This window comes from Rhinocladiella mackenziei (genome assembly GCF_000835555.1).
Source record: "Rhinocladiella mackenziei CBS 650.93 unplaced genomic scaffold supercont1.4, whole genome shotgun sequence".
In the NCBI taxonomy this organism is placed as follows: Eukaryota; Fungi; Ascomycota; class Eurotiomycetes; order Chaetothyriales; family Herpotrichiellaceae; genus Rhinocladiella; species Rhinocladiella mackenziei.
Window position 1 is genome coordinate 3,777,723 of NW_013550601.1, and position 25,180 is coordinate 3,802,902.

The following is a 25,180-nucleotide window of genomic DNA, read 5'->3' on the forward strand; positions in this document are numbered from 1 at the left end:
TTTATCTTCTATCTCCAATCAAAAGAAACATTTAATACGCTATTTACACTTATACGCCAGAAGTCCACCCTTGCACCGTAGCGATGAATCCACCTACCAGTCCCTCTTCGCGTCCTCGTCGAAAGGCAGCAGAGAAAGCTCTCAAAGATATTCACAATATCTACGGTCGTGGCACCAAAAGACTGAGGGCCACACTTACCCAGCGGGAAAAGAAAGTGCTGAAGCGCACGCGTAATGACACGCCACCTCGAACCTTTTCACAAGGTGATAACACTCCTGCGCAGTACAAACCGACACCGACTCACAAGTATATAGCCAATCACTCTGGTTTGGTTGAGGAAGATGATGTCGTTTATGTCGACGAAATAGAAATAGAGATTTTGGTCGAAGCTTGCGGAATCACGAGAAAGAATATCCCTTGTGACATATTCCGCTCGACCTTTCTAGGTCCTTTTAAACACAAAGACGAACGACCGCAACTCAAAATCCAAGCCATTAAGAATGTTGGTATCGGCAATTGGGAACAGGCGTCGTTCTTTCAGCGACTGCAAAAAGCACTTCCCAAAAAGGTTATGTTTTTAAGGCCTTCTATTAATCTAATCAACAGGCTCTTAACGACCTGTGTTTATCCAGTTCTTTCTCAAAGACATTATCCGGATCTAAGCAGGGCAAGAAGCCGTATTCGCAACCGGATTTCTTTTTTCACCTCGGAACGAATACAGATTGGGCTCATGTGGAACTTATTTTTATGCATACGCAAAGCTCTCTGTAAAAGGCCCCTGAAAAATTCCTGCAGTGGTTACGAAGCGCCTGGAATATATTCTATTATCAACCCTTTCGTCGCTACCTTTACGGTATTCTTTTCCTACAGCCGTACGCCTTGATCACCTATGTTGATCATGGCTGTGCCGGATACTCTGAGCCACTTGATTTTGTGGAGAATCTTCAACACACTCAATTCCTCGCGGATTTTCTGGCGGATCTCATCGCGGAACCTGAATATCGTGGACGAGATCCTCACATTACGGCACATCGAAATGATGGCTCGATATTCATTGAACATGCGGGAATAAAGTGGGCTGAAGTATTCGACGGATTATTATGCTACCGTCCCTGTGTGTTTACGAGGCATCTCAGGGTTACGCGAGTGCATCCTATCGACTTCCCGGAAGACAAGTGGGTTATGAAGAATTCCTGGGAAGAGATGCTCAAAAACCCGTCGCCGCCTCCTGAAGAGGAGGTTCTTCGAATTCTTATTGAAGCAAATGTACGAGGTCTTCCACAGCTTCATGAATCGTGCCGTTCGACTACAGGACGCAGTGACAATACGAAACCGTTAAGTGACAAGATGGAGATATCAAGCGACAATATGAAAGTGTCCAGCGACAACATCGAGGTGTTAACCAGCCATTTCCCTTCGAATTGTGAGAACGTACTCGCGGCAATAACTAATCGAACCATAATTTTGGTCAAATCCGACTTCGTATCTAAGCGCACTTCAAAATCCAATCTCTCCGACGTATCTGCAGGCACCACAGGCACGAAATTCCTTTTCCCAGTTAAAGTGCGGAAACAGAGTTTTAATGAATACATCGACGTACGTAGACGACGTACCTGCCTCATCACCTCATATTGTCAACCGTTGAAAGAGGCGATGCGCAATGCTCGGCCAAAAGAACTCATGCGAACAATCCGCGACGCTATGATCGTTTATTATGAGGCGTACAAACGTCCTGAGTATGGTTTTCTTCATGGTGGTAAGTTTACGAACGTACCGGACGATAAATAGCGCCAATAAATTCTTAGATATTTCGACTGAGAATATTATGGTTCCGGTAGAGGAAACTCAACTTACTGGCGGCCTTACCCACAAGACACTGCGCGGTACTCTCATTGACTGGAATCTATGCTTTACCGCCGACGGGAGAGCATCCAGCAGAGGCATTCGAAGTGGTACTCCTACATTTATGGCACCGAGTCTTCTTCTGGACGAACCAGTTACTCGAAGAACCTTGGGACATGACATGGAGTCGTTCTTTGCAGTCATGCTTTGGATCGCATCAATCAACTATGACGATGATATTGCCTTTCAAAGTAAGCCTCTAGTCAAGCATGTGGTCGGAAATAAGTCCTCTGCCAAATTTGTGGCACATACTAAATTACATTTGTTCGAGAATCCAAAGGCTTTCAAGATGTCGATAATTAATTACTTTGAACAGCCATATCGCAAAGACAACGACTTTGTCGAATGCACATGGGACCTTCGGCACGTCTTATACAAACAGGATTACGACGAAGATACACTGAGCTCTAGTGAAGAGGAGCCCACGGATTTCGAGGGTACGAATGACGATGATCCAATGAAGGAGCGCTTGTTCAAGGACTGCATGGCGGTTTTCGATAAGCACCTCGGCGACGAAGGAAAGCAAAGTGGCAGTTACCAGTTGGACAAGATCGATGCCAGGGAAGACCCAGAAGAATCGGATGACGAGTTTTGATACGGATTCTGCGGGAGTCTTTTAGTCGAGGGAAGATTCTCTCATCGATCACTCGGAGCGAAACGAATGTACCATTATGACGTCTTACATAGAAAAGCATCAATCAACTATCTGTTGTATCGAGAGCTGTCTGCTTCTATCAATATTTAAGTGGCATTGAAGGCCTCATAGCTACGACATCGTCTCTAGATGGGCTATGGACTGGATCCGATCATGCTGAGGAGGCTATGCTGAGGTAGCAAGATACGCCGTACACGCTGCCGACGGAACAATACTATTGTCAAACTGAGAGTGCAAATTGGGATGTATTGAATGTGTCAAACTGGGTGCAACTCGATATGTATTGAATGCTCTGTTCTCTATCTACTTGTTGAGGTACTGAGGCTTCTTTTATAGACATGCGAATACTACGTCGTTACGTAGAGCAACCATCAGTAACGTCGTCGTCTATGGAAACCTCTCACCAGTGTTTCAGCGGTGGGGCCTATACACAATAGCCCTTTGTTCAACACCTGTCAATAGCGTTGCACGCCAGGGGGTGAATGTTACAGAATGAGTTGGTTTGCCATGAACGATGGGTTACCATTTGTTCAACAGAATGCTCTATCCTTCTACAACTAGTCCCGCCAGGCTACTGGTATTTATACATAGTTGATTCCTTTTCTTCTCCTATTCCTTCCCTATATCCTGCATAGGAATGTGTCAAACTTCTCGAATTGAAAGAGTGCTCTGGCTCTCCTAATGAGTGTAGGATAGAGCCCACCTATATATCTATCTAACGAGTGTACGTCACCATTACTGCCTGTCAATGGTGATAAAGCCCAGTGTTCTCAGCTATTCGGCTGCCGGCCGAGAGGCAACGTGATCCACGGATTGGATCCGATGGCGGTGGTCCACAGACTGGATCCGATCCATGGACCATCTCGATATCGAGAATATCGACTTCCATCGAGTAGGGCACCCTCCCCGAGGGACCATGTGGTCTACGGACTGGATCCGATGGCGGTGGTATTTTATGAGATCCGACCCATGCACCATCTAGATATCGAGAGATTGACTGATATGGGCGAGGACCCAGTGTTTCATGATATCCGATTCGTGGATCATCTCGATGTCGAGGTCGGCGTGCGTAAACGCTCCACATCTCATCGATTTTTCATGAGTCAACATAAGAGCCCGGAAAACATTGGACACAGGTGCGATTGGTGTGATTCTACGAAGGACTTGTCCTATTTCGAAGGGGTCCAAGGAACCGTCTTGTCTTTATAGTTTCGAAGCGCGGACGAAGCGTACAACGCCTCCGAAGGTCTTTACAAGCCTTGGCGTCGCCACCGATCATAGCCTCGTCACATATACTATCTTTAACCCCTTATACGATACCACTCTAAAAGTTTTCTTTAGTAATAGCCCGGTATTATGGGTTTGCCGGTAGCCGCATCCCGAGATAAGGCAGGTCCAGACCACACAACCCCACATCGGGCCGAGAGACTATAGCGTTTTTGGGGGCCCGGGTTAATTTATTAAATGTACGTACAGTTTGACGCATGTTTTATATGCGCGACCATCCTATGAACGAACTTTGAGGCTTAACGTCTGAACTATTTGTTTTACCTCTTATACAGTTTCAAACCGATCCGTGCCGAGTCGTAATATGCCAAACTAGATTTGAGACGATCTCCACAAAGTGGATTCAACTTCCTTTCCGTACCTCTTCGAGGAGAATGTGACCATTAATTTGAAGAGTTTTGAAGGCTTAGTTAGGTGCAACGTCTACAGGCCTAAAAGCGACCAGAAAGTGCCTGTTATTGTGACATATGGACCTTACGGGAGAGACATCCACCTGAAAGAGTGAGTTGGTTCAGAGACCGCTTTACCGGAGCGCGGCATACGAACGTGAAATAAAGACTGACAAGAGGACTAGTTTTGTAACAACGATCTCAACGAAGGGTATCGATCTGTTACGAGGGGTGTAGAGAGAAGGATCATCAATCGTTGCGAGTGCACAAGGTAGGGTGTGGAATAGTAATGTACTGAAACCTGTCTCTATCTAAGGGTTCGAAGGCTCTTCTTATACCTTCGATCCGTTCATCTTCCTGCCTCCTTTCTAACGCCCAGCCCCCTTCCTGCCACCTTTGCAGTGGCTGGGAATTCGTGGCGTGATGGGTGTTACATATAGGTGCTACTGTACATCTCTGCTGCGTTTAATGATTCAGTTCAGTCCAATCTGGCCACCAGAAGTCGAGGCCACCTAGTGTATAATCTCCGAGAGCGTCGACAGGTTGTAGAAAGTCTGGACCACTATCGGCCAGGTTAACCTCAGCGTGTGTGTATTGCCCTGGCCCGGCGTTGGCCCCAGCAAGAGGTTCTGACTCCATCTCGTCGTCAAGGGTAGGATCTCTTTGAGTTATGCCCCCGTTGTTTCGTGGCAGTTGATTCGTGTCAGGGTTCCTACCATCTAAGCTACCAAACACCAATGGCCAAGAAGCACACAGATGGTGGTCGAATGGTTGAAAGAGCTCCTTCTGTATGGCTGATAATCTGACGGAGAAGCGTTGACTCGCCCTCCCTCTGCGTTGCGACCGAGCCAAGAGATTCTCGAAGATGCGCTCCGCTCCATGAGCTGTTGGGAAGCGTTTTCCTAATTCTTTGAGTGAGACACGAACAGTCGAGATCTCTGTTTCATTGTTTTTAGCTAGTTCAGGATACCGATATGATGAAACTTGGATTAGACCTGCAACAAGAAGATAAAATATCGATGCAGGAGCAAGAAACATGATGTCTGCCCAAGCAATGTACTCTTCAAAGATGCCCGAAACAAACGAGGCAGCCAACAGGCTTGTGGCGGAAAACTGCTGACCCGTCGTATCGCCGCGGTAAAAGATTATGAGAGCCACGAAGAAGGGAACATACAGCTGTCGCAGTTTGAAATTATATGTCCTCGGGGTTTGAGTCACCTTATCAAATAGGGACAGTGCCGGTGGCACATCTTTGATCCAGCGCAGCAGCTCCAGTTCAATGCTTAGGCGACGCCTCTCGGAAAGGCCGCCACAGCGACAGTGCTCTGTGATATCACCAACGATAGAGGTGATACGCACAAAGTGCATGAATAGTAGGGCGTCGAATTCGTTCGTACCTCTGAAATCATCCAACTGAAGCGGTCTGACATTCGAGTCCTCAAGCCTAAGCGCTCGGGGTCGGCCGTGGCTCGTTGAAATTTGGTTGTCCCTTGCCTGGTTGCGCGTCAGAAGAGGTAGCAATACAGCGGAGGTAAACTTACGATGAGCGTCCACCACAACCGACGGCGAAGACCTGCATCGGGCAAATGTGGTTCTGGCTCTCGATGAAGGCCTGCCTGGTGGGCTATGCCCACACTGATTCTTAACCACAGACTACTACTGTCCAACGACACATGCTCGGGTCCAGATGGATTCCACCAATGAAGAAGGATTGTCGCTATTATAGAATGCAGAATGCCATGGCCAGTACCATGGAAGAGCAGACACTTCGTATAGAAGTAGCACTTTTCGCCCCAGATCAGGGCATTCGGCGCAGCAGAGAGCTTACTACCAGCGACAAACACCGCTGTCGCCAAGAGCGAGTCAGATTTGTGGCATCTCAACTGTTCTAGCTCATTTGGCTCAACAATAGGCATCCAAGGCGCTCCTCGTTCCATGAAGCTTTTAATAAGGCTCAACTGTAATGACTGCGGAGGTATGCAAATGCTTGAAGCTGCTCGAAGCATGCTGGATTGCAGTTCTGCCAGGTTTTCTGTGGACTTAGCTTGTGGCGATTTATATTGCATGGCATCCTCTTCATCAACAGCTAGATCGGTGCTAGTAATGTAACTCGATCGTCCCAAGAAGCTCGAGTGCGGCGCTGCAGATGATTCTGCTGAAAATGCAGTTGGTGTTGGCTCTACGCTAGTTGGTTGGACTAGGATTGGCCGAGTGTCGGCTTCTGGGCAATCCGTCTCGAGATCATGACGCTGGGAACTACACAGAATGTCGTTCTCGGTGCGTCCTTGAAACCTTCGCCTAGGTTTGCGAACATGTGGCCTGATTTCCGTCAACTGCTGTACCGAAGATCGATTTTCGATCTTGAATTTACCTGCACTCGAGCCCACTAGAGCTGCAATTTGAACACCGAAATCCCTGCTCGCTGGATATTGGTAAGTCACATTTTACTTTCCTAGCATGACATGTTTCACAGGCTCGTGGCATCTTAGACGCTCCCTCTGCGTGCCAGTCTTACCCCACAGAGCTGTCGCCGAAGGTGATAGAAGGGGGATTAATGAGACATGAGCGAGGGGTGCCACGTTTTGGACAGCTTTGATTATCTGCCAAGGTCGGGAAAATCTTCGGCGACTCGGGGTTTTATGCCCAGGGCCTCGGTAATGCTCGGAACTTGCATTCTCCACCTCGATGACAAGCAAACTCTTCGATGTCCTTAGCACCTAGTTGATGGATGATAACTTGCATTCCTCGACCACACGCATCTACATTCAGTTCGGCATCGAAATCACGGCTGACATTATTTTTGTATGCTACGGCTACTTTGGAGGTGTTTTGTTCTTGCCGGCCCTCTTCAATGGCCGTGGCGTCATATCCACCAGTGACTCCTTCAAATGGTTCGTTGGAGCACGCGTTCTTCGATGGAAGCAATTTACATTGGTGTAGGATCCACATTTACGAAGATCGTACACAATGACACGTACCCGTTCATTGATTCAGCGACACGATCCAACCATACCGGACGCGCCATCTTCATTAGTGGAGGTAATCGTGGAATCGGAAAGGGAATTGCTATGTCCTTCGCACGAGCAGGTGCATCATTCATCGGCTTAGGGTGCAACGACGGTTTCGGGAATGTAAAGGCTGAACTCGAACGGGCAGCAGAAAACGCCGGAAGATCCACTCCACAGGTTCTGTGCCTTCAGCTTGACATAACTCAAAGCACGTCTGTTGCTCAAGCAGCTTCTGAGTTACGGAAACATACCTCGAGACTGGACATTTTGGTGAATAACGCAGGATTCATGACACCAGCTTTACCCGTCGTGGAGGCCGAGGAGAACCTATGGTGGACGACGTTTGAGGTCAATCTAAAGGGCATCTTCCTTATGTGCAAATATTTCACCGAATTTCTAACTAAAACCGCGGACGGCCTGAAAACGATAGTGAATATCAACTCCGCTGCGGCTCTCAACCTTCGTCCGAACGCCAGTGCATACGGAACTTCCAAATTGGCACAACTAAAGTTCACTGAATTTCTGCTCGTAGAGCAAGCACGGCAGGGTCTGATTGCTTTCTCTGTACACCCCGGTGGAATCATGACTCAATTAGCGGAAGCCATGCCCAAGGAAACGCACGCTGGTCAGCGGGTTTGTGGCTAGAAACTACATTTTCAGAAGCTGATCTATTACAGGTTTCACTGATACTCCGGAATTAGCTGGTGACACCATTGCCTTCCTAACTCAAAAGAGACGACAATGGCTTACTGGAAGGTATATAAGCTGTACGTGGGATATGGAGGAACTTCTGGGCAGAGAAGATGAGATTCAGCAGGGTGATAAATTGAAAGTTAGGCTCAACTTGTAATGCCCACATTTTCGTGCCTTATCATGCTCTAGAGGTGTGAAAACGGTAGATAGCACACCTCAATGTCTTGGAGGTATCTAGAAATTCTCATGCTCTTGACGTATAAGCACTGAAGCACTTTTTGATCATGACTAAGCGAACAATAGCCTTGATAATCAAGAGCGCGCATATGTCACCTCCAGTCGTCAACGCCGATGATGTAACGCTTGTAGTCGCCTCAGAGCAAGGAATATCAAACTCGTAGCAACTTCAATCTTCCGCTTCTCTCACCGACCGGGTTTGCTCTATCTGAGTGGGGTTTTTAACTTATAGAATAGCTACAACATTAGGCGGAGATGCCACTCCTCCGACCACGTTCAGTGGTGCGCTGGCAATGAAAAAGGACCACTTCCTTAGGGTTCGGCATTTCTCAGACAACTCTTCCAGATTCCAGAGCTCCCCAATGGGGCATCCCCACATAGCTAGCAACCAGTCATGCAGGCCTATTACAGTTGTTAGCGGAGGATGGGTGAGGCTTTTCCATCTTACCGTATGGTGGCTTTGTCGGCCATGCTTCGAAGGCTAAACTGTCAGATGCGACCGCGGCAAAGTGTTTGTTCCAGAGCCATTTGACTGTATCTTCGGTCCCTTCTAAGCCGATATGCTCGTTTCCTGTAGTTCCTTTTCTGCGCTCAGACTCAGACGCTCCGTTGTACCATGCTGTCCACCCAGTCCGAATCAGCAATATGTCGGCCGGCTGAAGTTCAGTCCCTTGCGACTTCGCAATCTCCTCAATCTCGGATGAAGAGATAGTGGTTCTGGCAATTGCTGGATGATGCAAACTCCTTGCTGTTGCCCACGAGTGGTAGTCAATAAGCACACCGCGGCCAACGATACCGCCCCGCAGGCTCCAGTCTGCATACACGTCAAAGCTCTGCCACGAATAGGAGAAGATCACTCTCACAGTGTATAGAATTATCCTTGCAGTTATTGTTCCGAATAGCATCATGTGCCAAGTTGTTATAGTAAAGTCCAGTTTCCTGGTGGCCCCAATGCCCTGTTGGAAGGTGAGCTAAGGTTTTCCAAAATGACCAAAATGTACACACTTAGCCCATCCCATTGACTGCCGCTTTGTGTATTGATCGCTATCTCATCATCATAAGCAGTGTGACCGAGACGTCGTAGACTAATGATTCTGTGCTCGAATTGCTTTCGATTGACAGCAGGTACTTGAGCATGTTCCATGGACCAACTGCGCACGAAATACAAGTTAGAGCAAAGACGTCGAAATCTGATGCAGTGGCTTAACTTCAGGCAAATGCTCTGGCCATTTTGGATTTCGTCCCTTGCTTTCAGTACAATCTCAGGGGTCAACAAATTTAGTGTTCCCAGCTGGTCTCTTTCTCCGTTCTGGTCGAAAAGGCCCCAAGCACAACCATTAGGCATACCAGGGACTTTTGGCATCTCTTCCCACTTTGGCAGATCGTGCCAACGCATGGTTGAAGAATGTTCCCCTCTGATTGATCAATCATGCACAGGATCTCTCAATACTTATGAGCGGAGCGGGATGGCCTTCCTCGACAACGTTTGCAGCTTCGTTAGAAAGGCACACCATTAACATGAGCAGCGTTGAACTGGAGGCGCCAACACAAAAGAAACCGGACAGAATCACCGGCCCACCCCTTCCCTTGTCCTTCTTCGGTAGTATACTCGGCGATATGCGCGTATTGCTGTTGCGTGAAAGCCGGCTGTTAGGAAAGAGGTCCACAGTCCTTTGGGGATCGCCCAAAAAGACTAAGAATCCTCTCATTTCATGACAGAAACTTGGACATCTTAGCTTATATACTTGTCAGAACCCGGTTCGTGACACCGGCACTTCGTCAATGAAATATCGTGAACTAAAGGGCTTGACTCATGAAGGTTCCAGTGCGATTCGGTAGCTGCTATTGACTTGCCAACACATCGTAGCGTAATGTGTGTAGCTCCATTTTCTTCATTATCCCTGACAATGCTTGGACATTGGATTGCTTCAAAGTGCAAGCGTGATTGCTTTGACATCTGTGTACTCTTCTAGAGCGTGCCTCGACCCTTCTCTTCCGAGTCCGCTATCTTTGATGCCACCGAAAGGTTGCTCGATCGCGCTTATCGTGCCAGTTCGGGCCCCTATCATTCCAACTTCGAGGGCTTCTGCGACCCGGAAAAGCCGGGAGATATCTTCGGTAAAGATATAACCTGCCAGCCCGCTGCCGACACGGTTTGCCAAATTAAGTGCTTGGACTTCTGTCCTGAACGTTGAAATGGCCACTACTGGACCAAAGATTTCCTCCTGAGTAATGTGCATATTTTCTTGAGCCCCAACCAAGACCGTGGGAGGATAGAATGCAGAGCCTTCTTGGTAACTGCTCTGCGTTTTTAACCGTGCACCCTTTTCAAGCGCATCTTTCAAGAGCTTTTGGATTTTCTCTGCCCCTTTATTACAGTAGAGCGGTCCTAGAGTTGTACTTTCCTCCCATGGAGATCCGAGGTGGACCTCTGCGGCAATTTTTCCAAGAAGGACATCGACGAATTGCTTCTCGATCTTCTCGTGGAGCAGTACGCGATTTGCATAAATGCAAACCTGGCCAGCAGATTTGAATTTACAGGCCATCAATGCTGCAGTATTCGATGAGCAAGAAACATCAGAGCAGACTGTGCAGACAAGCACTCACAGTTGACAGCCGACTCTATATGAGCATCCTCAAACACCAGAAAAGGCGCGTTTCCGCCGAGCTCCATGGTCATCTTCTTCAGATTTGCTCCACATCTTTCGGCGAGATATCTACCGACGCCAGTTGAACCCGTAAACGTGACATGGCGTACCAGAGGGTGTGAACAGAAGAGGTCCCCGACTGCTGCGGCATTTGCATGTGAGCTGGTCAACATATTATAGACACCTGGTGGATAACCAGCTCTCTCGCATGTTTTAGCCAGGGCAATCGCACATAGCGGAGTCTCTGGGGCTGGCTTGTGGACTACCGTGCATCCAACCGCGAGAGCCGGTGCAATTTTCTTGAGTACGCCTGAATAAGGGGAGTTCCACGGTGTGATAGCACATACAACTCCGACCGGCTGTCGTATGGTCAAGATTCTGGTTCTCCCGCCACTAGTTGAGTTTGGTACTGTCTCACCGCCACAACCTTCCTCGGCAAGATTTGCAAACCAGTTGAGGCACGTTGCAGCGTATTTGACAGCGTCGAGAGACTCTTTGAGTGGTTTACCAAGCTCGAGGGTGCAAAGGGCGGCCAAATCATACTTACACTGCAAGACTCGCTGAGCCCAATTTCTTAGCAGTTCGCTCCGTGCCCGTGGTGCGAGGAATTTGTATGAATCAAATGCTTCGTGAGCTATGTCGATAGCGTTGCGATACTCGCCGACACTGGAGTCGGATACAAAGGCCAATATTCTTTGATCTGAAGGGTCTTGTACAGCCAGGTGTCAGAAATATATATATGTGGATCACACTCAGAAAACATTCGGAAAGAGTTATACAGTCTGCTTACCTTCTACTGAAAAGGTCTTGCCGTCGGGTCCGATTTCCCAGCTTCCACCTACAAATGATCGGTTGTCCAAGAGTGAAACGTCTTGAAACTGCTCTGATTTAGAAAGAGTCGTCGCAAGCAACGTGTTAACTTGGGTACCTCATAGGGAACATCCTTGTTGAGGACTGAAGCAGAAACCATTGTTAATTGCTTTCACGAGGAGCTGGCTCGTCCGAGCATATGGACTACTCCTTGCCCGCCTTGATGGCTCTACGGTGCCCAATTATGTAGAAAAATGCTCTGTCGATAGAGCGTCTTTGTAGCGACGCTCGTTTAGCGGTACACCAAGAAACGGCTGTAGGTGGTTTGAGCTCGACCTTGCCGCCGAAATACCGAACACTCCTTCAAAACGCCGAGATAGAAGTAGTCCCCAATCAACCGTCACAAGCATAACTTCAGTCCTCGACTCCGTGAATCTACGGTCATTGTATCGCCACACTTCTAATCAACATACTGGCTTCCGACATCATGAGAGAATGAAAGAGATCAGGTGTCGCAATACACTTCGCAGTCTGATGGCACCTCGTGTCGAATTACCGAGTGGAGATGCAATCGTCAAAGTCGCTTTTATCTGCAATGCAACAATTTCTGGAATCCCCTGGTCCCGGTTTACTATGCCCAGCATCCGTGGTCTAGAAGTACTCGATAAAGTCCCCAGTTTCTCGTTCTTCATCGAACATCCTTCTGGGCGGCGTGTCCTGTTTGATCTTGGTGTCCGGAGGGACTGGTGGAACTTGTCACCAGTGCTCGCACGACGCATGAAAGTGGGAGGTTGGAAGACAGATGTTTCCACAGACGTCTCTGAAATACTCGAAGAGCATCATGTACCACTGCAGTCCATCGACACTGTGATCTGGAGTCACTGGCATTGGGATCACATTGGGGACATGTCGAAGTTCCCTGCCGGCACGAATCTCCTGACCGGGCCAGGATTTGTTGAAGCCTTCATTCCTGGGTATCCCGCAAACGAGAACAGCCCTATACAGGAGTCTGATTATTCCGGGAGGACCCTTATCGAAATTGAGGAATTCGAACGACAAATTGGAGATATCCCTGCTCATGACTTCTTTGGCGATGGCTCATTCTACCTTCTCTGGACACCGGGCCACGCAATTGGGCATTTATCTGCGCTTGCTCGAACATCAACTGCTAGAAATGGTGAGGACGACACATTCATTTTGATGGGCGGAGACTGCTGCCATCACATGGGCCAGATGCGGCCCTGCACGAGATGGCAGCTGCCATATGATATAAAGCTTCACGTCTCGTCAAAATCACCGGCTTCTAGCCAACCTGGAGTGGGATGGAACATGACCTCTTATAGTAGAGGTTCCGATGTCGCTCTTCTGGAGATATCCGATTACGCCAATGGTGAGAGCGCAGCCATCAACCCTGAAGAAGCCGTTAATTCGCTTCGGAAGCTGATGAGCTTTGACGACGAGCGAGTGCTTGTTGCGATAGCCCATGACAAGACCCTACATGGTGTCGTAGACCTTTTTCCAAAACCGGCTAATAACTGGAAGGTAGAAGGATGGGCGGATCGCGCTCGATGGGCTTTTCTAAACGATTTTGGTGAGAAGGAATAACGCAAGAGCGATCCGGATTGCGCCACTAAGGCTCGCGTTGTTGAGCACATTTCCCCTCCGCATGTACGAACACGGTATAGGGCTAAATGAGCTCGTCCTTTTAATGACAGTAAGGTTTCTGAATCGCTCTTCGGTGTTCACCTGTCAAAGAAGGCACAAATGATCAACCTCGGCGAATAGTTCAGGAGCTTAGTGAGCCTACAATATTCGGATAAAATATCATCTCCATCTTAGTCTCCGAATGTAACCCCGAGTAGATTGGGAAAGAGCGATAAATTTTTTTACATGCTAGCACGTCCGAGGCAGCTGAATGTGAGTAGCATTTCTAGCGTCCTGACGATTTTCCTCCTGGCGGACAATAATCTTGCACAGCTACTTCCGAATATACGTAACACTCCCACGTTTTCGGCATACTCACCATGATGGACGGAACTACTCATGTCAACGGTGACAGCGAGGTTAAAGAGTCTGTTCAAAAGTTTGGCATAGCTTTGACGAAGATTGAAGCCCAAAATCTCGCTTGCATCCCGTCGAGATCGCTAGAATCAAGGGTTGCTATCATCACAGGCGCAGGCGCTTTGGGATTCTCCATCGGAAACGGCCGGGCTGCTGCAATACTTCTTGCGGAAGCAGGCGCGAACGTCATCTGTGTTGACAAGGATGAGAAGTCTGCCACCAGAACCGTGCAGCTGATTCAACACTTGAAATTACGTGGAAGTGGCGTTGCCAGGACCGCAAACGTGACCAATGAACACGATTGCGAAGGAGTTGTTCAATTTGCAATGGAGAAATTCGGCCGGCTGGATATACTGGTGAACAACGTAGGAATTCATGGCGTGAAGGGTACATCATTATCAGTAGACATGAATCAGTGGGCTACGGGAATGGAAGTCAATGTGGCAAGTATGATTATGATGGCCAAATTTGCGATTCCGGCCATGATTCTCAACAACCATGAGGAGGGGGGCCGATCCAGGGGTAGTATTGTCAACATTGCGAGCGTGAATGGCATTCTTGGTGGCTCTCCAGATATTCTCTACCCAACGAGCAAGGGAGCGATCGTGAATATGACTAGGGCGATGGCTGCACATCATGGAGAGAGCGGCATTCGTGTGAATTGCGTCTGCCCAGGTGAGTAGATCTTCGCATGCTGCTTGTTAAGCTCATTCGTGGTCTCAGGTGCAGTCTATACTCCAATGGTAGGAGGCGTTGAGGGCGGCATGAGCCAAGACGTTCGGCAGAGCAGGAAGAAGAGAAGTCTTCTCGGTGTCGAAGGAACAGGTAATTTCCCAGACAATGTTCTGAAATGTTCCGTGCCCTAATTCTTTCTGGAGGTTGGGACGTCGGTGGTGCTATCAGATTTCTCGCCAGCGACGAAGCAGCCTGGATAACTGGAGTGATCTTACCAGTCGATGCAGGAGCAACCGCAGCCGTGGGAGTCGGACACAATATGGGTCGCTGATGAGCGAAATCTCTAAAGCATCGCACGCAAGTTCAAGAAGTCGCTTGACAGCTCAAAAAACTTGTAGCTCCTCCCCACTACTGAAGACTTTAGAAGTTTTGACACAGGCGCAGAAGAGCATCCATAGGACAATGAAATTCTGAACCAGGATATCTTTGCGCTAGAAATGATGCTCCCATGAGTTCAGCTCCCTCTTCTGGCCTCGGGCCTCAATTCTTAATAGTCTCGCAACGGTGTCGATAACACACTGTTCAAAGGAATGATATTCTAGTCCCAAGTTGTCCTTTGGCGGTTTGTCGTCAAACTCGAAGATATGATCTGGAAAATCACTTTTCATATCCTCTGGTAGCTTCGACCGCAGTTGTGGAAATCACATCGACCAGATCTTTATTTGTCCAATAGCTTCCAACCAGCAAGAACCTTCGGCCTGCATCCTCAGATCGCTTTACAGCCCTGACGTGTGCACATCCAGCTACTGGTGGACGGAACACTTTTCTTGAAAGTACCGTCAAATGCCATCAGTATGCGCTTATTAGAGGTGTTGAGCTCTTTCAAAGAACGCACATCGTGGAGGGGAGGTCCGAAAACAAAAGCGAAGCCAGATTTCTCATTTCGCACGAATTCCCAAGCCGCAAGTTCGGCAAACCTCTTACTCGCATTGTAAGTTAGGTTGAAATCCTTGATAGCGTCCGCGAAGGCGATCGGATTCCACGCTTGACCATCGTACACAGCCGGGTGAATCTTGAAGTTGATCATGGCTCCCACGGAAGACGTCAACACCACTCGATGCACTGAAAGAGCGTGAAGCTTCGCTGCTTGGAGAATTCCAAGTGTGCCATTGATGGCTGGATCCAGTATGTCCCTCCGAGTATCTGTTACATTGTTATGAAAGGGTGACGCAGTGTGAATGACAGCATCAAAAGCGCCGTCAGCGCCGATGTCTTCAGCGACTGTGAAAGATATCTTGCTGAGAGGGCTGAATTTGTCGACAAGATAATCACCCTTTACGGCGGATGTAACAAGATTATATGTCACTAACTTGAAAAGATTGCTCAGGTCGACGGCATACCCTGGAGGTTCAGGATTATAAAAATGGTTGTGTTCGGCGTCAACGTTTCTGTCAGGGGCAGGCTCGCCAGCGGGCTGTAAAGACGTCAAAAGGATACCTATCTATCTATATAGGTGCAGGGGCGACATCGACTTCCACGCTTGGAAGTCGAATAGGGGTATCCTGCGTAACGCATGCTATATACATGTTCTTGGCGCCCCATGACAGTTTCCGTCGGCGTTGAAGCGAGGGTGGGCATACCGAGGGAGCGCCGACCACCTGCCCCGAGGTTCATTGTTCCAATCCAATTGATGCAAGTATGAAGACAAAACTTTTAAGAGCTGTTCATTCGAGCACACTCGTGGGATTTTGCTCCAGATGTTAACCTCCAAGAGATATTTCGAAGCTCTCTGGAAATTCTGAGATTAGACAGGTCGCCCAACCCAATGGACAAACGGTTCATCATCTCTGCAACGCAGAACGGCTTTCCTCACATCATCTTTTTCCCTCCTGTAATCCGGACATCCACCTTGATACTTTCCTCAACCTCTAATCCTGTATGTTTCTTCTGATCTACTGATATACTTGCTGTCTCTGCATCGGTGGTGGTCGTAGCATAGTCCCCAAACATCTCAGATATCTGTTCAAGAGATTTTTGGTTGGTCTGTTGAATCTATCAGCGCATAGCCGCAAATGGAACAGGAAGAACACAGAAAACGCCCAACTTACCTCAAGGAAGAGGAAGTACACAACAGCAATCATGACAGTGCTAGCACTGACAAAGACGAGGAAATATTTCCATCGAATTGTTGCGAATGCTGTCGGCGCGGCTACCAGAATCAAGATCGAGCCGAGAAACAATCCAGCCACTGATACAGCCATACCCTTCGCGCGGACTGGAGTAGGAAATATCTCGGAAGGGTAGACGTAGGACGTCGCATCGAGTGTCGAAGAGAACCTGAGAAGGTTAATAGCTGCCTCATATCCTAAACTCTGATTTGAGGCTTACACTGCTACCTCAAGGAAGAGGAAGAAAACAGCTGCCACTGCCGACGAGTGACCCCCAGTTTGTTGGTATCGCGCCACTGAAGCACATTCCCCAATCAGAGATACGACGCATCCGACGAAGCCAAAAAGAAACAATGGCTTTCTACCAAACTTATCCAACAGAATCGTGTTGAGGGTGTTTCCAAAGATGATCGTTGTGATCCACCCACTCTGGATTAGTAGCGTATCAGTGGTACCGTAGCCAAGATCAGCGTAGAGGGAAGGTCCATAGTTGTTGATGACCTGGGTACCAGCGGCCTGACAGCCGAAAAGAGTCAAGAAGCCCAGAATTGTGCGCTTTCGCAAGGTCGGCTTGGTGAAGAGCTCTTTGAACTTTACAGAGTTATGCTTCTCTTGAAGGATTTGTGCGTGCAATCGGTGAAATTCATTATCCACGGCGGCTTGGCCCTCCGATTCGCGTGATGCCGAGCGGGCTTTGCGAAACATCTTGGAAGCTTCCTCAGTTTGATCGTTGAGCAGAACTGCGAGAGCACCTTAATAACTAAGAAGGTCAAGCAACCGGAAAAAGATGACTTACGCCAGCGGGGAGATTCAGGCAATCGCCATATTGTGATGGCGAGTATGAGAGGCGGGATGCACTGGATGACAGTTGGAATGCGCCATTGGGTGCCAGAAGCATTAACGAAGTAAAATCCAAATCCGATCCAGCTGGCACTCGCATAACCGATTCCAATCATAATGCCGGTCGTACCAACAACGAGGCCTCGAATCTCTGCAGCGGCCACTTCGGCTAGATATAGTGGTGTAAGGGTGATTAATGCCCCTAGAAGATTCAGCTCAGCCTCTAGCGTTTCGCCAAGGAGCGAGTAGACATACCGACACCAACCCCAGAAATCACCCTCATTGCAATGTACATGGCGATGTGGACGCTTCCAGCTTGTAGAGCACCACCAATAACTGCGAACACTGAGGCCACAAAGAGCCCTACTCGTCTGCCATAATTGTCCGCAACAGGGATACAAGCTAGAGCACCAATAAAACCACCTGCTTGAAAGACTCCATTGTTAGCACCTGCAAGCTCAGCAGCGTTAGACCTTTGGTCCAGGGCGAAGTATTGAATAAACGACGGCTGAGCAAGGGTGGTGCCGATGATGCTGGATGCATATGCGTAGGTCAAACTCCCCAGGGTAACGAGGAAAACTCTCTGAATTGACTCTCAGCTTCCACCATCTACAAGTGGACGGACCGCACTCACATATAGGGCAGCATGATGCATACCAGACGATTTGCTTTGCACTTTTCCAAAGAACATGTTGATCGTCTTGATTTTGGTAGCTCAGGTGTGGTAGAGATTTCGGGGTTAGGGACAACGAGGTTCCACCTTATGAGTTCAAATACTAGATCTCACCCCATAGGTGCCCGGACCGACCCCGGCCCCTCCCCAGAAATGTCATTCAAGAGGACTCCTTGTGGGAATATCAGACTCGTTTCGGAGTCTGTCGTGCGAGATTAGGGCTTTGTCGATTCGGCGATTGTAATCGGCTCAATCATTTTTGCTCCTAGACATCAAAGAATATTTACCGAATCGCCGCTATTGGCCAATTGCCGGCTTTTTTGTTTGCCAGAACAAGTTCTGGACATTCGTATGCTAAACTTATTAAGACGAAACACCAACAGAACACACATTATGGAAAAGTGATAGACGACTTCAAGGTGGTCCGCATCGCGCTGCGTTGTCACCAATCCTCCGTGTTCATTGGTCCATTATGCTTCCCCGCACGACCCCCGCACGACGCTCAGTCAATAAGAGATTACCGAAAGTGGACCATACTAGAAAAAAGGGGGAGTTTTTCGAGAAGTGTGAAATACTTGAGAGAATGTAAAAAAAAAAAAGAGAAAAAAGCTCTATAACGGTCGCTAAACTCGATTCGAATAGGCGACTAACTATTTTACATAATAAGTTGAAACTCCACGTCGATAATAAGTCGTAAACCGCGTCTTACGACCGAAATTTCTTCGAGCTCTCGAACAGCGAAGTATTTCCGACGGCCTCCGGAGATAAAGAGTGTCTGCACCCTTAGCCAATAATTACAGGACTAGGCTGGGAATAAGAGGAGATAACTTGCTCGACCAAGAAGGCAAGTGTCCTGTGGTCATAATATGGAAAGAGGGCCGCGAGTTTTAGTTGCTCTATGTAGAAACAATATGCCATCGTTGTAAGGAGCCTATTATTTCCCTGATAATTTATACAAGAGCCGCCTTTTTCCTTGCGTGCAGCGTACTGCTATCGAACTGTAACATCCCGACATACCACGTTGTAAACAGAAGGTCCTAGCCATCGAATTGAATCCCCAGCCTTCGTAAAGTAGCAGGAAGAAGAAGGCTAGGTGCTGTGATAGAAGGAGGTTTCAGTACATTACTATTCCACACTCTACCTTGTACACTTGCAACGATTTGTGATCCCTCTCCCTACACCCCTCGTAACAGATCCTTACCCTTCGTTGTTACACGAACCCTCTTCTCTTCTGTCAGGGTGGAGACGTGCTATAGAACAAGAGCGGAGATTCGATAATGATATTACTATCCAATGCACTATAAAGTACAAGACGAGAGACAAAGACCATGAAAGCAGTGCGAGGCTATCCTAGATACTTATAGCCTGGTGGTGTAGTCATACCACAAGGCTCCCACGCAGGCACACGAGGCTATCGACAGCCACAGTGCGTCCATGGCAGGCACCTGGCAGGCACCCAGCAGGCTCCGATGAGCCTGCCAGGTTGTGCCGTAACATGGGCAAAGAGATGAAAGGATCGAAAGTTATAAGAAGAGCCTTCGAATCCGTAGATAGACAGACAGGTTTCAGTACATTGCCATTTCACGCCCTACCTTGTATACTCGCGGCGACTTATGATCCCTCTCCTTGCATCTTTCGTAACAGACCCTTACCCTTCGTCGGTATCGTTGTTACAAGCCAGAGCACTCTTTCAATGCAAGAAGTTTGACATCTAAGTATTGCTCTTAAAGATATAACTATGGAGAATCCCACAATTACCCTTGCTCATTTTGCCCGGTTTCTACGTGCTCTACTCTTTACCATCTATTTTCTTTTTAGATGTTTCACATTGCAAGACACCACCAGGGAAGCGAGTTACTCTGGGCGTGCTGGCTATAGATACACCCTAACTGCCCACTTGGTTTAATGTTGGGCCGAAACCCCCTGTTTCCACTTGTTGCCGCTAAGAACCCGGAGGTTTCTCTACCGACTCCAACCAGCCTTTCCATCAAAAAGGAAACCCTCAATGTGCCGAACGGAGCCAGGTGTTGGGACAAAGTTACGAGTCTATGGGTCGACCCAAGGTCTTCCCGCTCCAACATATATGTCATAACCCCACGTTCTTTTCAAAAGGTTGAAATGATAACCTCGAATGTTATTGTGTCGGGCTATTTGACCCCGGTCCTAACGACTTTGCGTTCATATAACAAAGTCGACCATTGCATTGAGTCCTTCAACTCAACTCTCCCGCTGACTCCTACCATTGAATATAACCCGCACGTCGAAAGCGTCCCAATTTTGGTGTCGGAGTGATGATCTGGTTCCTTGTTGCTAGCCTGGTACTTCTTTCTAATGCCCATGCCCTTAAAGCCACCTGAGTATGATTCTCCCTTTCAAGACCCACAAGTGAATTTTCGACCCAAGTTCCGCTACTGGTGAGTACTTGTTGAAGCATGATGGTGACGACTGCTCCGTATTCTCCATTGCATTTCACTGCGCGTAAAGCCGGTATAGCCACAAGGAGACCGCGACTGACCACGTGATAGGCTCCCTGATGCCAGTGTTCACCACGATGAAGTCGCTCAAGATATTTCGAATCTTTCCGCGATTGGCGCTGGCGGAGTGGAATTCCTGCCATTCTACTATTACGGCGGTGTTGGGTTGCAAAGCCCTACTGCTGATTGGGATAAATATGGCTTTGGAAAGCCTGCCTTTCAGGCACTCTTCAAAGACGCTCTTCGTGTCGCGAAAGCCTCAAATGTCCTGATGGACTTTGCGGTCGGTGTTAACCAGGGCCAAGGCGTGCCTTCAGAGCCATCCACACCCGGCCTTGCCGTACAATTGGTAAGTTGCTGGCGCAGTTCACGAATTCATTGGATGACAAATAAAGCTTGTTGGAAATGCGTTTATCACTTCTGGTGAAACCTTTAACGGCCCCGTGCCACCACCTGGACATCTCAATAAAGACCTTGCCTCAGGAGCCTATTTTATGCTTGAACTTGAGCAGTTTGGTACACCGAATCTCACAGCTGTGATCGCAGTAAAAGTGTTTTCAAGTGCGTGGGATCTAGAATAGCATCTCAAACATCAAATACCACTTCCGCCCTACCAATAGTAATCTTGGATGAACCATCTGTTGTTGATCTAACGACTACCGTCATGGATGGCCTGTTGACATGGACACCACCCCCAGGAAACTCCACATGGAGAATTTTCACTTTTTGGCAACACTACACGAATCAGAGGTCGTGCATAGCAACGCCCGGCGCTGTTGATTATATCGGCAATGGATCTTGGATTGTTGATCACTTTTGCAAAGAAGGAGCCGCTCGGGTAACCGATTTTCTGGATCGGTACGTTATTTCAGATGCCGAGACTGAATCCTTACTCCGCCAAGTGGGAAATTATGGTGAGTAAACCTGTGGGAACCGTTTGGTCATAGCTCATTGATCCTAGCGTGGGAAGACAGCATGGAAATTCTCGCATCCCTATACTGGACGCCAGATTTCCTTGACAAATTCGAGAAGGCTCGAGGATACAGCTTGGTTAAGTATCTCCCATTGATGTTTGGAGCCAATAATTCCTTCGGTCAAAATTTTCCGCCATATTCAGAGTTGTACTTGTATGTGGAGCCCACCGATAATGGACTACATGTTCAGGATTATCGAACCACTCTCAACGAGGGATACCAGGAATACATCGCACACTTTCGCAAATGGAGTCATTCCAAAGACATTCAATATTCGAATCAGCCTGCATATAATCTCCCCCTTCAGATGGTGAGTCCAATGTGGTTTCCGTTTTCCTCGATGCTGGCTCCTAAGTCAATCCATGGTTAATAGCTTAGCGACATTCCTTATTTTGACGCTCCGGAGGGTGAGTCTTTGGGTTTCTCAAACCTAATCGACGCGTATCGTCAATTCAGTGGACCAGCGCACCTGGCCGGTATCCGAGTAATCTCGACCGAACTTGGCGCCGTCTTTTCGGCCTCATATTCACAGAAGTTGCCGGACCTGATTTGGAGCGCCAAAACTGCGTTTGCCGGAGGTCTTACAATGATGGTGATCCACGGATCACCCTACTCTGGCGACTATCCCAATACTACGTGGCCGGGCTATACCACGTTCTACTACAACTATTTTGAAATGTGGAATATTGTACAGCCGGCCTGGAGACACATAAAGGATTATATTGATTGTCTGGCGAGAAACCAATATATATCCTTCAGAAGGGGACCGCAAGGGTTGACCTTGCGTTCTACCCCTACGCGTCGCCTTGGACACACTCAATACAGTACAATTCAACCAATCTTCAAGATCTTGGTAAGCGATGCAAATACCAAAACGTGTGGGTCTCCCCGTATCGTCAATCACTAATACGAGGTCTAGGCTATACTTATGACTACTTAGGCCCGGATAACCTATATTCAGTAAATGCCAGAGTCCAGGATCATGTGTTGGCGGCGGATGGGCCAGCATATAAAGCATTGATATTTTCGAGTGTAACACCCGAATATCACGCCACGAACTCCCAGCCATCGTAAGGGTGGCAGGAAGGGGGCTGGGCGTCGAAAGGGAGGCAGGAAGATGGAAGGATCGAAGGTATAAGAAGGACCTTCGAATCCTTAGATAGAGAGACAGGTTTCAGTACATTACTATTCCATACCCTACCTTGTGCACTCGCAACGATTGATGATCCTTCTCTCTACACCCCTCGTAACAGATCGATACCCTTCGTTGATATCGTTGTTACATCTTTTATCCACTAGCAATGTGTAACACCCCGACGTATTACGCCACGAACAGAGTTTCCAGCCTCTCGAATCGAATTCCGAGCCATCGTAGAGTGGAAGGAAGACGTAAACGATAGAGGGGGGCCTGGGCACCGTAAACGAGTGAAAAGATAGAAGGATCGAAAGGTATAAGAAAAGCCTTCGAACCCTTAGACAGACAGAAAGGTTTCAGTACATGGCTATTCTATACTCTTCCTTGTGCACTCGCGGCGATTCGTAATCCCTCTCCTTGCACCCCTCGTGACAGACTCTTACCCTTCGTTGGTATCGTTGTTACATCATCATTGTTGCCTGTGATACTACCTCGTGAACGATTGCGGGAATGTCTCGGGAGAGCGACAACCCACAGCGACTCGCGTACCACAGCGACATTGCTAAACACAAATCAGGCCTAGCTTGTGCGAGCGTTGTCCGCATGATGGAAAGGTACCTGGAAACCCCACCCAAACCCTAGTAAAATCGCACAAATCGAGGTATCAAAACATCAAAATTGAGGCATTCACATACTTTTGGTATTTGCGAGCTCTTTGCCTCATTGTTGCTCGATTCGCGACTTGTATAGACTTCCTGGTGTTGCAGAGTCCTGTTTGACCCTTTTTGACCTCTTGTTGCTGCAGCCTCAATGGCCACTTTCTTTGTCGGCGACCTCTGGCAAGCGCCCTCAAGGTGCGCTCCAAAATGATGTCCACCTTTCGGATCGATCTAACCTTAAATGCCTCGACAGCAAGACCAACTACTTCTTCTCGCCCCGAGACCCCTCCTGTCCTTGAAACTCCTCCTTCTTCGCCTCAGATTACTCCTCTTTCACGGCGTCTACCGATTCGCACTCCTGAAAGACCCGACCGCGTCGATCGCCCTCTCCTGAGGGCTCGCCAATCGAAATTCCGGCGTTTACAGCACCTCCTGCACTGGCAGGAGGTAGAGGCAAGAGAATGCACACTCACGCTGCGAGATACAACGAGGCAAAAGAGCATGGATTCATTCAAGACTCACAGGAAGCTCGCAGGGCGTCAGGACGGCCCTGAAGGGGTCGGCAGCGAGGTCACGAGGCGGCAGGAGGACTACACAGGCGACAGACAAGCCACAGGGGTGGCAGAGAGGGTCTGACACGCCACAACACCAAAATCGAGTGCAAAAAGGCGTGGAAAGGCGAATGCAAAGGACTCCGTTAAAAGGGGTCAACGACGTCGTTGAAAGAACATCAAAAAGCGCCAACTATGTGAGGGAGGCCAGGTGGATGGAAAGGTACTTCAAATCCCCAGGGAAAATGGGGGGTTTCAGGTACCTTTCCATCATGCGGACAACACTCGCACAACTAGGCCCGATTGGTGTTTAGTGATGTCGCTGTGGTACGCGAGTCGCTGTGGGTTGTCGCTCTCCCGAGACATTCCCAGATCTTCGATCTACCAGCGTCTACGGCACCTCCAGCACTAGGAGGAGGTAGAGGAAAGAGAAGGCGCAACCACACGGCGAGATACAAAGAGGCAAAGGAGCAAGGACTCATACAAGATTCACAAGAGGCTCACAGAGCATCAGGAAGGCTCTGAAGGTGGTCAACAGCGAGGTCAGGAGGCAAGAGGGGGAAGGGGGACTTTAGACAGACTAAATAGGCGACAGAGAGCTCCTGATACACAACACCAAAATCGAGTGTGAAAAGGCTTCTAAAGTCGAGTGCAAATAGCTCTGTCGAAAGGCCTTAAAGAACACCAAAAAGGGCCAACTATGCGAGGGAGGCAAAGTGGATGGAAAGGTACCTGAAAACCCCCCATTTTCCTAGGGATTTGAGGTACCTCGCCATCCTCCGGGCAACCCTCGCACAACTAGGCTCAATTGGTGTTTAGCAGGTCGCTGTGGTACGAATGTCGCTGCCAAGGGTCGCTGCCCCGATACATTCCCACGATTGCTGCAAAATATCCTGGTTCGTCGTGAACGATAGGTCACCATTTCTTCAGTACTATTATCCACTTGTTCAACATCTCCTTTATAGACGTGAGATTATCTCGTCGTCGCGCAGAGCAACCATTAGGGATAACTTTGTCCATGGAAACCTTTTACCAGTGTTTCAGTGGTGAAGCCTGTGTATAATAACTCCTTGTTCGACAGCTACAGTATTCATTCAAATTCAAGTTGCACGAGAAAATTTAACAGCATGTCATGTAATATACACACAACTTCACCACGGCAAAAATAATCAACACCAAAGCTCCCCTCCTATAGTCCATCACTGACGAACTGATAAATGGGGCGCCACAACCAATGAATGCTTGAGCTAGACAAGTTCACCGACAGGAAGGTTTGAACCCCCCTCGGTATCACTCAGTTTAACATCAACAATCACTGGCTGGAGCATTACGTTTACCCA

At 48.4% G+C, this 25,180-nt stretch overlaps 10 protein-coding genes across 10 annotated transcripts; 5 read left to right on the top strand and 5 right to left on the bottom strand.

Moving 5' to 3' along the window:
- Positions 1 to 83: 83 nt before the first annotated feature.
- Z518_06468 (uncharacterized protein) lies at positions 84 to 2,498 on the top strand (the record flags this gene model as incomplete). Its single annotated transcript, XM_013417278.1, has 3 exons — positions 84 to 569; positions 797 to 1,757; positions 1,807 to 2,498. 3 exons carry the CDS (start codon positions 84 to 86, stop codon positions 2,496 to 2,498), a joined length of 2,139 nt encoding a protein of 712 aa, XP_013272732.1.
- Positions 2,499 to 4,699: 2,201 nt separating this feature from the next.
- Z518_06469 (uncharacterized protein) lies at positions 4,700 to 6,718 on the bottom strand (the record flags this gene model as incomplete). The annotated part of the gene is made up of 3 exons (XM_013417279.1): positions 4,700 to 5,728; positions 5,776 to 6,656; positions 6,706 to 6,718. 3 exons carry the CDS (start codon positions 6,716 to 6,718, stop codon positions 4,700 to 4,702), a joined length of 1,923 nt encoding a protein of 640 aa, XP_013272733.1.
- A 431-nt stretch (positions 6,719 to 7,149) lies between these two features.
- Z518_06470 (uncharacterized protein) lies at positions 7,150 to 8,092 on the top strand (the record flags this gene model as incomplete). Its single annotated transcript, XM_013417280.1, has 2 exons — positions 7,150 to 7,867; positions 7,920 to 8,092. 2 exons carry the CDS (start codon positions 7,150 to 7,152, stop codon positions 8,090 to 8,092), a joined length of 891 nt encoding a protein of 296 aa, XP_013272734.1.
- A 306-nt stretch (positions 8,093 to 8,398) lies between these two features.
- On the bottom strand, positions 8,399 to 9,568 carry Z518_06471 (uncharacterized protein; the record flags this gene model as incomplete). Its single annotated transcript, XM_013417281.1, has 4 exons — positions 8,399 to 8,574; positions 8,621 to 8,986; positions 9,036 to 9,128; positions 9,178 to 9,568. The coding sequence occupies 4 exons, from the start codon at positions 9,566 to 9,568 to the stop codon at positions 8,399 to 8,401; spliced, it is 1,026 nt and encodes a 341-aa protein (XP_013272735.1).
- Positions 9,569 to 10,100: 532 nt separating this feature from the next.
- Positions 10,101 to 11,790, bottom strand: Z518_06472 (uncharacterized protein; the record flags this gene model as incomplete). Its single annotated transcript, XM_013417282.1, has 4 exons — positions 10,101 to 10,723; positions 10,780 to 11,529; positions 11,611 to 11,698; positions 11,749 to 11,790. The coding sequence occupies 4 exons, from the start codon at positions 11,788 to 11,790 to the stop codon at positions 10,101 to 10,103; spliced, it is 1,503 nt and encodes a 500-aa protein (XP_013272736.1).
- A 335-nt stretch (positions 11,791 to 12,125) lies between these two features.
- On the top strand, positions 12,126 to 13,235 carry Z518_06473 (uncharacterized protein; the record flags this gene model as incomplete). Its single annotated transcript, XM_013417283.1, has 1 exon — positions 12,126 to 13,235. The coding sequence occupies one exon, from the start codon at positions 12,126 to 12,128 to the stop codon at positions 13,233 to 13,235; it is 1,110 nt and encodes a 369-aa protein (XP_013272737.1).
- A 422-nt stretch (positions 13,236 to 13,657) lies between these two features.
- On the top strand, positions 13,658 to 14,697 carry Z518_06474 (uncharacterized protein; the record flags this gene model as incomplete). Its single annotated transcript, XM_013417284.1, has 3 exons — positions 13,658 to 14,366; positions 14,415 to 14,516; positions 14,570 to 14,697. 3 exons carry the CDS (start codon positions 13,658 to 13,660, stop codon positions 14,695 to 14,697), a joined length of 939 nt encoding a protein of 312 aa, XP_013272738.1.
- A 435-nt stretch (positions 14,698 to 15,132) lies between these two features.
- Z518_06475 (uncharacterized protein) lies at positions 15,133 to 16,040 on the bottom strand (the record flags this gene model as incomplete). The annotated part of the gene is made up of 2 exons (XM_013417285.1): positions 15,133 to 15,840; positions 15,951 to 16,040. The coding sequence occupies 2 exons, from the start codon at positions 16,038 to 16,040 to the stop codon at positions 15,133 to 15,135; spliced, it is 798 nt and encodes a 265-aa protein (XP_013272739.1).
- A 195-nt stretch (positions 16,041 to 16,235) lies between these two features.
- On the bottom strand, positions 16,236 to 18,065 carry Z518_06476 (uncharacterized protein; the record flags this gene model as incomplete). Its single annotated transcript, XM_013417286.1, has 6 exons — positions 16,236 to 16,418; positions 16,475 to 16,703; positions 16,755 to 17,274; positions 17,331 to 17,576; positions 17,630 to 17,957; positions 18,009 to 18,065. 6 exons carry the CDS (start codon positions 18,063 to 18,065, stop codon positions 16,236 to 16,238), a joined length of 1,563 nt encoding a protein of 520 aa, XP_013272740.1.
- Positions 18,066 to 20,384: 2,319 nt separating this feature from the next.
- Positions 20,385 to 22,569, top strand: Z518_06477 (uncharacterized protein; the record flags this gene model as incomplete). The annotated part of the gene is made up of 8 exons (XM_013417287.1): positions 20,385 to 20,461; positions 20,573 to 20,870; positions 20,917 to 21,082; positions 21,142 to 21,435; positions 21,483 to 21,805; positions 21,869 to 22,183; positions 22,234 to 22,348; positions 22,415 to 22,569. 8 exons carry the CDS (start codon positions 20,385 to 20,387, stop codon positions 22,567 to 22,569), a joined length of 1,743 nt encoding a protein of 580 aa, XP_013272741.1.
- Between the last annotated feature and the right edge of the window lie 2,611 nt (positions 22,570 to 25,180).